The sequence below is a fragment of the Melanotaenia boesemani genome, chromosome 19 (assembly GCF_017639745.1).
Source record: "Melanotaenia boesemani isolate fMelBoe1 chromosome 19, fMelBoe1.pri, whole genome shotgun sequence".
In the NCBI taxonomy this organism is placed as follows: Eukaryota; Metazoa; Chordata; class Actinopteri; order Atheriniformes; family Melanotaeniidae; genus Melanotaenia; species Melanotaenia boesemani.
Window position 1 is genome coordinate 10,524,573 of NC_055700.1, and position 11,020 is coordinate 10,535,592.

The 11,020-nt window shown below is 36.7% G+C and overlaps 2 protein-coding genes across 2 annotated transcripts; one reads left to right on the plus strand and one right to left on the minus strand.

The window, feature by feature from the left end:
- Positions 1-552: 552 nt before the first annotated feature.
- Positions 553-5,358, minus strand: LOC121629529. The gene is made up of 6 exons (XM_041969152.1): positions 4,975-5,358; positions 4,762-4,876; positions 4,113-4,225; positions 3,544-3,643; positions 2,101-2,222; positions 553-1,961 (listed from the first exon to the last, which is right to left on the minus strand). Exons 1-6 carry the CDS (start codon positions 5,063-5,065, stop codon positions 1,858-1,860), a joined length of 645 nt encoding a protein of 214 aa, XP_041825086.1. The 5' UTR covers positions 5,066-5,358; the 3' UTR covers positions 553-1,857.
- Positions 5,359-5,600: 242 nt separating this feature from the next.
- rpl28 (ribosomal protein L28) lies at positions 5,601-8,407 on the plus strand. Its single transcript, XM_041970824.1, has 5 exons — positions 5,601-5,644; positions 6,135-6,222; positions 7,533-7,656; positions 8,024-8,142; positions 8,269-8,407. The coding sequence occupies exons 2-5, from the start codon at positions 6,142-6,144 to the stop codon at positions 8,356-8,358; spliced, it is 414 nt and encodes a 137-aa protein (XP_041826758.1). The 5' UTR covers positions 5,601-5,644; positions 6,135-6,141; the 3' UTR covers positions 8,359-8,407.
- Positions 8,408-11,020: the final 2,613 nt, after the last annotated feature.

Below are 11,020 nucleotides of genomic sequence, written 5' to 3' on the forward strand. Positions count from 1 at the left end.
GAGTCAGATTACCATTAACATTATTATTAATTTTTTTTTTTTTAATGGCAACATAATTTGGTTTTGACAAAAAATTATTTGAATCATTTTGCATTAATTTAAAGTCATGACTTCAAAAACAGACCAAGTAATGTAACATTTCAATGCAAATGAAAATACATTTTGCAGGTTTAGCATTAACTAGTTAGATTTAACAAAAACACAGCTGGCACACAAATAATAGCTGTTCCTTGTGTATTCTAGGAGAAGATGGATGCATTTAATTAACTTTTGTTGCTGTTTTCAAAGGACATGCAAAGGACTTTTGCAACCAGAAATTTAAAGAAGAAAAATAATCTTCCATTTTCAGTTTAAATATGAAGGAAAAACACAATCTAAAATCAAAACCAAATGTTTAGTTCCTACCGTAGGACCGACTGGATACTCAGTAAAGAAACACTATACCAGAAACTTTTCATGAACCAACATTTTTTGTTATCTTTCACATTTCCTTCAAAGATGAAACAGAAATGTTAAATAATCCTTGTCAATGCCACTATCCCTGTAAATCAGTGAGTGTTGGAATTTATTTTTATACAATCAGATTATTATCATTCCAAATATCAGTAATTCGGTGCAAACGATGGTTAGCATTCAAACACAAAAAAGTAATGGGTAAGAAAAGCCTAAATTTGAGGTCATTCAGAAATGGTTTAGTTTTTAAATAGTTTGTCCACCAGGGAGAAGCAACTTCTTTTTATTAACTTAAACATTTACTGTAATCTGGGGAAATTTGTGTTATGTTTATCCTACCAGATCCAAAAACCTAGTCCAATCCTAGTCCAATCATGGTGAATTTTCCATTTATTTTCAACTACATTTATATAAAAATGCACCAGCGTGATCAACTACTCAACAAAAACACTTAATTACACCCAAAGTTACTCCCCAATTTTAATTCTTTGAATCACAAGACTTCATTAGTTTAAGCTGATAATGAAAATTCATTACCAGTGTGACAACAGGATGACTGTGCAGAATCCACCAGGATCTCTTGTGCTTTATATTTCTGCATGTGACACAGCTGTGCCAGATTCAGACCAAGTGAGTAAACTTATTCATCTTTTTTAACAACAGAAATGTTTACACATGCAAAACCTATAGTAGGATTACAGCTGTTTTCAGACTGAGATATGAAAGGGAGGACTGCAAAGTGCAGATGCACAACTATTTACTGTAAGCTTTCTATTGCACTTTGGCCCATAAACCAACATAATTAGTCACTGCAGCAGAAACAAGGCTTAGACAGATGCTAATAATAGTATTTGTCAAGAAAGTCTACGGTTTTGTGACACTGCAGTCACAAGAATGGCCAAAAATATGGAGTCTCCTTAGATATAGATAATTACTTGTATTTTCAGATGGTAAATACAATTAGATAATTTTATGTACAGTATAAAAACAAAACTAAACATAACTTCATGGTTGGCAGCATTTAGATCAACACATCTTATTGATCCTTTAAAAGAAATTCTTTCTTGTGGATCCCTGTAAACAATTTCATCACGCAATGAGTCTGATCGCTTGTGGAAGTCCGGCTTTCAGACGGAGCAGTATTGATGGATCTTTTTTTTTTCATTAGACACAGGCACATGTTCAGTCATTTTTTTCTGGGAAAAACAAACCATAAAATGTTCTCCAGTTGGATAGAGAGGCGATTCAGTTGTTTTCTATATAAATCCAATCAAACTTTATGCAGTCAGTTTAAAACAAAAAAAAGGCTTTACAAGCTTTATATTGTCTGTGTTTATCAAATTAAGTGATTATTAAACATATTCAGTGCGTGAAATCCTCTGTGGGAGAAGAGAAGGTTCAGCTCTACGTATTCAGGGCTGCTTGTGCTTTCTGAACAGCAGCCTCCAGCATTGTGTGGTCACTGAGTAGTTGTTGGAGAGTGGCTGGGTCCATTTCCAAGATCATACCTACATACGAATACAAATCAGAGATCTTTTAACATTATATTTAAAAGAATTTGGTCATAATCCATAACAAAACCCCAATAGTGAGGAACACGTCTAAAGATGGTGTATATTAGCTTATAAACATGTTGTAACATGTCACCTGTAATATCATTTGCATGAAGTGGATCAATTTCTTCCACAAGGGACAAGAGCTTCTCTCCCAGTCTGTCAGTATCATCAGCCTCTGAGGAGTCACTGACATCTGTCTCCCCCTGGTTCATCCTAAAGGGAGACAAAGATGTTATTACAGTCAAGCATTAATACAGCTTCTTTGAGATTTTCAGATGTTAATATGAACTTCTATTGGTCTAAAAGGTTAATTAAACCATGCTATACAGGTGCTTGTCATAAAATTATTCTAATTTGAAATATGTCAGTCTGTGAGGAATAAATGTCTACATTTTACAAGTTTCACTTTTTGAATGGAATTACTGAAATAAATCAACTTTTTAATGATGTTCTAATTTTATGACGAGCACCTGTAAATGAAAGAAAACAAAACATGCAACCAAAAATATCAATCAATGTGCACACAATTCTAAACAAATTGAAATACACTTAGTACAGAAAGTGGGGAAATTTGTGCTTGGTTGATTATTTTTGCCCTTTAATAATACCAAACGGCGTTGTGTTATACATCATTTAATAAAAACCTGATTAGTCAACTTTAGAATTAAATATAAAAGTGCCAAAATCCCCTTCAATATTGTCCTGGTGGTATTCACTCTTGTGGTGGATTGAATGATTGCTCTTTTCCACAGTAACAATGAAAAAAATAGCATATATCAGCCCTTTTTTCCACTTTATTCATTTTATACTGTGATGGACCCCAGTAGCGTGTGGAGAATCTATATACAGCCACAACTACTTGGCTTCTCCTCCTCATCCTGGTAAACAACCTGGTTACATTTTGCTGTGCGATAGCATCCCATTTCTCAACCAGGAATTGTTGAAGGTCAACCCGTGTGGTTGTGTTGGTCACTTTGGCATGTACAGCACAGCTAAACTAATCCCATATGTCGTTAATTAAGTGGAGCTCTGGATTCGCAGCAGGTTATTCCATCTTCTCCTCTCCCAGATCCAGGAGGTACTCTGTGATGATTCTGGCTCTGTGGGGAGAGCGTTGTCATCCTCGAGGATGGAGTAAGGTCCCAGATTCTGGAGAAATGTGATCACCGTTGTCTCCAGAATCTCATTTCAATATGTCTGTCAGGCAGGTGCCAGTCATACACCTGTGACTAGCATCTGGCAGGACTTGAATATTAAAACAAGAATGAATACCAACAGGAGAATATTAAGGGAATGTAGCCAATTTTGGGGGGCATTATCCTCAAGTTTAGCTATGCTATTCATTTCACAGAAGCTTTTTTAAAATGCATAATACACAACAATTGGTATTATTAAAGAGGAGAAAAAAAATTGACACATGCTTTCTTACCTTTTTCTGCAAAGTTTTTTTTAATACAGTATATATATATATATATATATATATATATATATATATATATATATATATATACACAGACTGCAGTGAGCTACGTACTCTTTTAGTGTCTTCAGGGCGAGGTTCACTTGCTTCTCCAGCACTTTAGAGTCTGATAGAAGGTGTCGAACTGCATCTTTGTGCTGCTCCAGGAGCATTCCTACAGACACATAGAAAATATTAATTTAATGTGATACTAATTATTAATCAATGAACAATGTATAATGCCAAAGACATAGTTTTAGCCAAACCCTAATGTTAGCATGGTAACATGCTCTCAATAGGTATACAAGCATAATAACCTTTACCAAGTGTAATATTTGCCACTGTAATTTAGCACCAGATTATTTTTATTTATTAGCACTAAATAATCTTAATAAACTCAGTGGAAGATGGAAAGAATTAATCATAGTCTCCATTATTTAGGTCTTCTCGTGTAACACAATACCAGTGACTATAAAAAGCATAACTATTCCACCAAGTAAACGTCCACTCAAAGATTGAAGGCCAAAACTATGACTCAGAAACTATGGCTCAGACTAATTACAGTGGCTGGCCAACAAGCATCTAATCAAACTACAGAAACATGATTCCACCAATGTTTCCTTGTTTTCTCATGTTATTTTCACCTGTAATTTTCTGCGAATGTCCAGTGTTGTAAACATCCACCAGCTCAAACAGCTGCTCCCCCAGAGAGTCGGAGGATACAGACGCATCCTCCTCCTCCTTATGTGTCACCTCACTATAAAGAACAGTAACATGAGAATACATAATGTAAGCAATATAAAAGGATTGGTTATTTATAACTTTTCTAAACACAAGTTACAAAGTGTCTCCCACAGGGTAGCAAATTATTAACATGATAAAGTCACAGCAGGCTACAGCTTGCAAAACTTGAATAAAGTCTGGGAAGGCTGATAAAATTATTATTTACCTTGTGTACTTTAGTTTTTCAAATTAACCAAACTCACACTATTCACTGGCAAATGTGATGCTTAAAGTTCAGAAAAGTAATTAGGAAACAGAGGCAGAGAGAGAACGAGAAAGAGATGTGAAGTAGAGAAAGAAGTAGCCAAAAAATTATGTAAAAATATATTCAATTTTCATTAAAAGCCTGGAAAATATCTATTTTTTTTTTTTTTTTTGATACAGTAACTGTAACAATAAATATGCCAGTGTTCATTTAACACTTGCCAACAATTGCTACACATTTCTGCTGTGAAAGCATCAGGCTCAAAAAATATTATTACAGCTTACATCTCCTCCTAGTTACTGTACCTGGACTCCTGTGACAGCTGCAGAGCTCTGAGGGCTTTCTCCACAGCTGCTGTCAGCATGCTCTCATTCTGCAGCATCTGACTCAGAACAGAAGCTGGCAGCTCCAGTAACATACCTGAAACACACAGACAGACTCATAAACGCTAGTGTTCTGGCAAATTGGATTTAGCAAATCATAACAATACGACTATTTCTGTTTACAGGTCACCTCACCAGTTAGTTTTCCAGCATCCTCTTTATGTTTGGGGTAAATGAGAGAGTAAAGTTGTTCACCAAGCGTCTCAAGATTATCCTCTTCGTCCATGTTTGGCCTCTCACATTAAACCACTTCACTTGTCATTTTAAACGAGAACTTAACTTTATCTGGATCACTTTTCTAGATGAATCTAACCTCTTGACTGCTTCACATCCTCCAATTACGTGAAAATTTTAACAGCATCCACAAATACTTTTCAGAGACGATGTCTAAAAACTTATATCTCCTTGATACAGACAGTTTTAAATACTGCATGTTTATTTTATGCGTACCTGCCTTATAGTAAGCTTCAAAAGCTATATTTTGAAGCTGATTTCTGACTACTACCTGTAAACATGTGTCGCACAATAATTACGTCAGATTGTAATGCGGAGATCGTGTTCCTCCGCTGTTGGTGCAAATAACTAGTACTCTATTAAATTACGCTCCAAATTTAGTATAAAAATGTGATGTTACAAATGCTCATCTAAATATAGCTACCAATTTATTTATTTGATTTAAATATTAATGAGAGTGAAATCTATCTTAAACTATTTATAAAGCAGTACCTTGGCGTGCGTAAGGATTTCTTGAATATGTTCCGTAAAGCGGTTTCCGCTCTCTCTGGTCCTTTTCCTCCGCTAAAAGGTAACGTGGTCGTTTCGGCTGCTAATAGCCACCCCTTAAAGTAGATTTGTTTTCTCTCCTTCCTTCTTATTACACAAATGAAATACGATGTTGGGGTTTTGTTCAGTGTTATACAAGTATAGCTGCAGCAAATGTTTCTGTTACAAAAGAAATTAAGAAGATAAATGTGTAAACATCTCGCCTAGCTTAGGCCTCGCCGTGCTCCATTGAGTTAAAATGAGTAGACAAGCTAACGTTAGCGGACTTTTAACTAATACCATCATCCACAAAATATTGCAAAGAAACAATCACTTTGTTGTTTTAACGTTTACTGTCTCCCAACCTAAGTTGTTAATTTGTTGGTCGTTGAAACTCGAGATAATACATACGCTCTTTAAGAAATTATAGCACATGTTAAAGAAGACTGTCATTTCGTATCAGTTGTTACCTAAAGCTACTTTCATTTTAAACAGTCAAGATATTTAACTGAAGTGCTCTCTCTCTTGTCCAGGTTCATTATGTCGTCCCATTTGCAGTGGATGGTCATCAGGAACTGCTCCAGCTTCCTCATCAAGAGGAACGGGCAGACCTACAGCACTGTGAGTAAATAGATGAAGCCCAGAGACACGACTACCAACTCCATAAATAAGTGTGTAGCTTGATCACGAAAATATTTAATTTCTATGTAGTGTAACATGCCCGAATGTCAATTATCAGAATGAGTGTGCTGTAGATGTATATTGTTGTCAATGATGCAGTCCACAAAGCCATTATTCAGCTGATGGAATTAAATTTTAGCAATGTTTAATGTCTGAATGAATGTATGCAAAAGAAGAGAATGGAGGAAATTATCTGCATATTTTTGCATTTAATCTGTCTTCCAAGGTGACAAATTGAGAAATTCTACAAGTCAATGAAGCAAGCGCATCCACTGTACAATTTGAGTTGGGACTTTAATAAGCCTTATATGATCTAAAACCTAGTAAGAATTAGGAATGTAAGTGAATGCTCACCAGTGCAGAGCTAGAGCTACATTGTGGATTACCAAACACCTCTAACAATTCAGATATATTGATTTAGGAATATAAGGCAAGGTTTTTGAATTGGATATGTACGTACACATGACCAAAAAGTAAGTTAGTCTCATCGTTTGTGAGTAATGCAGAAATGTAATCAGGAAAGTAAATGAGTATTTTCTTTGTAGGAAAAACTAGGTTTTACAACTATTTTCCAATTACTTCCACAGATTAAGAGATTTAACAAAGCCTCCCATTTTCTGTGAAGTTGATTGATGATTGAAGTTTAAAAATTCTGTTTTCTCCACATTTATAAAGTTTTCTTTAGGAAAATAAAAATCAGTGGTGCCACTTATCTCTTCAGTATTTTAAGGGAACAGGTTTAGGCACATGTAGCTCAGGGTTTTTTCCTTTCTTTTTGGGCTGAGAAACTTCTGCTCCACTGTGGTGTTTTATTGTTTTTGCATTGCAACTTGAATAAAAGCTGTGCTTGAGCTTGTCTGGGTCGTTTAGATGTTAGTCACTTGTGTCACCTGCACTTTTAAGAGATACAATCTTCTTATTTAGCATCAGAATTGAGTCTGAACACAAGTTAAGTTTAATTTTGACCCTATTTTCTTACATAACGTCGTTATTTTTACTCTTTCCAAATGTGGCCTGAAAAATCTTAGCGGATTCCGAAAGTTTGAGTTTTGAATTGTGCATCGATCTAGTAACATAGATCTAGTAAAATATTTAGCATGATGAAATGCACAAAGTACCTGCCTTTTATTTGTTCCTCTGTTTTTTTAACCAGTAAGGCTGCAACAATATAACTTCTGAGACTCAAATAAGTATTGTTTCCTTGCTTTGAGCTTATCAGTGGGTGAGTATTGTATACATTTATATTGCAGGAGCCCAACAACCTGAAGGCCAGGAACTCTTTCCGCTTCAATGGCCTGGTGCACAAGAAAACTGTTGGTGTGCAGCCGGCTGCTGATGGCAAGGGTGTTGTTGTGGTGCTGAAGAAGCGTGCAGGTAAACATTTGCTGCTGATTTCTTTGAAATGTTTGAGCAAGAGTGCTGATTGAGGAGTGTAAGGGTACCATCTGTCACCTGTTTTCAATAAAATGTGGTTTTTTGTTGTTGTTTGTTTATTTTTTTTTACCAAAACTTTTTTATTAAGACCTTTTTTATGATTAGTTAAGGGCTGATGTTCCCGATCCATTATCAGCGCCAAAGTGGAGCTGATAATTATTAAATTGTAGCATTTCAAAACCGAAATTCATATTGCAGGAGGCAAGAAAGAAGGTGCAGATTACTCATCCGAGCTCTGTACTTGCAGAAAGGGGTAGGGAAACATCTGGGGAGCCAGAATACTGATTTTTGTTGTCTTCTTGCACAGGCCAGCACAAGCCAGCCACCTCTTATGAAAAGATTACCATCAACAAGAACTCTCGTGCCACCCTTAACAGCGTGAGGCACATCATTCGCAAGAACAAGTACAGGAAGGACCTGCGCATGGTGAGCTTAACCTGCATTTTGAGAAGCCAAATATAATTTGGTCATTTAGTCAGCATTTTAGTTTCTGTGATTGATTGCAGTCGATGTCTCAAAGTTACAGGACTATATGTCTGTTTGTTTCCACAGGCTGCCCTGCGTCGTGCCAGTGCTATTCTGAAGAGCCAGAAACCCATTGTGGTCAAAAAGAAGCGCACCAGGGCTACCAAGACAGCATAAACTGATGCACATGATAGAAAAATAAAATCTTTTTGTTTCGATAAAAACATTATATTGTTCTTGAGTTTTTACTGGCATTGGATGTTTGTCACACCTGTGGTTTTTAATGTTCTGGATTTCTTCGTTATGATAAAACTTCATCTGGTTTGTTGAATAATCAACTTCTTCCTAAATATATAATTATTATATTAATATACATTTAGAGAAAAATTTCATGCCGGTGTTAATTTGTGTTGGATAATATAAAGACCGGCCACATCTGTTCAGTGATATAAGTGTAGATGGAGGATATAGATTTTTAACAATTTGTGATCCACTTAATGTACTGATGCTTTTATTGATCTTTTGCTTCACAGTAAATTAATTGAACAGATTACATGTTGAGCACAACAAATGGTGTTGCAACTAAGCTATGGAGTAAGAAAAGTTCATATAATTTTGTGGGTTAAATCTTGTCATCTTCTGTGCACAAAAATGACCCAAACCTAATTAGAATATTTTTTACAGCAGCTATGGGAGAATTGGTTTTACTGACCTAGTTCCGAGTTTGTAGCCTCTATCTAGATGGCACCAGTTTTAGCTTCAGAGGCTGAATGAGGCGTATCAGTATGGGGTGGTGTGGTTCAAAAGTCCTAATCAGACAGATGTGCACTGACATAACTTCCTTTTTACCCTTATGTTGATAGTTTTGCAGAATTTGAAGTGGTTCTGTCTTATATTTACAGTCCATATAAAAAGTGTCATTTCATTGAAACTGGATTATACTGAAGCCAACAGGCCCTCTCCTGCTGTAGTCACTGATGCAGAATCATTAGATAGATTTTAAAGCAACCCACTGGCAGCTTTCCACCCATGGCTTTAGAATTAAAGATCAGGCTGCTGTCAGCCCCCACCCCCCCTGTTGTGTCTAAGCTGATAAAGCATCCCACACCAATCATTTGGGGATGTAGTTGAAGGGGATGGCCCGGTGTCTGGAGATATGACAGCTTGTGTGCGGTGGTCGCTATGAGAAGACAGAGACCAGTGCTTTTCTTGTTGCTCCTGGCTCTGCTGGTGCTAGAAAGTCAGAGCTTTGAGTTACAGGATACAATCCATGCGCTGATAGAGGAGAACATTCATCTCCATGACCAGCTGGAAAACCTAACTCAGGCCCTCAGGGAGCTCAAACGGATGCTGTGGCATCATGCGAACGGTAGAGTTCTTTTATCATTTATATAAAAGTTTATGTATACAGTCCAAACCACAGCTATGTATAAAAACTAACTGGTAGAAGCTGCCTTGTAGTGTGCAACGCTACTTTAGGATACTCTTTTTGTATAACAGCAAATACAAGCTATGAGCTCAGCAGCATGTTAACTTTTCAGATGCATATTGGTTTTATAAAATGCTGCTGACATCCAAGGTCAAAACCGCTTTTTCCTTTAATTCAGTGTTGTCATGTGTCATGACTCTTAATCCTGTCCCTGATTTTACCCACTCATGCACGCTCACCGTACTAAGCATCACATACATCCTTTCTTAGTTTTTCTCTTTGCAGTTGACCTGCAGAGCTGCTATTTGTGGATTTTTATTGCATCTGTTGGTCTCCATTGGGTCAAAAAGACACTAACAAAGCCAGTTTGTGTTTGTAAAACAGACCCATCTCATCACGAACACCATGATCATCACAATGAGGAGGCTCAGCATCTGTGGGAAGAATGGTCACAACATGGTGTGTATCTCTACAGCTGACTGAAACATTTCACTAAATGAACAGTGGTCATACATCTGTGTTCACTGCATTGAGTTTGACAGTTGTTGCAGAGGCCATGACATTTGGCATTGATTTTATGCTCATGTAGGCTACAGTTCAAGGGATAATGAAATTTTAAAAAAATAAGCTCATCTGTTATCAGCTGCAATTATGAGATGATAAGATTGTTTCTCCTTTCATGGCAGGTATTACAGCAGAAACTCATCTGCTGTTGGAGCATGCCTTTTGTGGACATGACCTCCATGGCTCAGCTGCTCCCCTCCATGAAGAGACAATTCTTCTACTGCTGGCATTACCCTGTCTCACCTTGCTGTTGTTGGGCTGCCTCTAGGCTACATTAGCCTGATGTCAGAACTATAGTTGTTAACCACATCATTCATAAAAAAAATAACATCACATGGCCAGTGGGAATAAATGTAAAGTATACAATGCAATCCAACTGAAAAATGTGTTCTGATGTTGTGCAGGGATCATCATCCCCTGCAGCTCATCCTGTTCCAAGCAATTATTGAGCCAATAGGACTGGATAAGTTAACCTATCTGTCTGTTGTATTTACTGAACTGGAAAGTTTATGCTGGTGTGTCATTACAGAGGATGCTGAATAGTAGCAGGTTAACATAACATCCCTAATTTAAAAGCATATATTTATGAAAATAAATGCCCGCAAATGGAAACAAACCAACAACCATGTATGCTAAGATCAGGGCTGAATAACATTAGAAAAATGTGCAATATCTGAAATCATTGTTGAATACTATGACTGCAATATGACTTGAGAATTGTAAATAATTACTTCAATATATGGTGGTAATCTTAAGTGTAAGAATAAATGGGTGCACTCCATAGCTGGACCTGGAAAACATCCTTCATGCTTGGAGAAATTAGCTTGAAACAATAATTAGTGAACT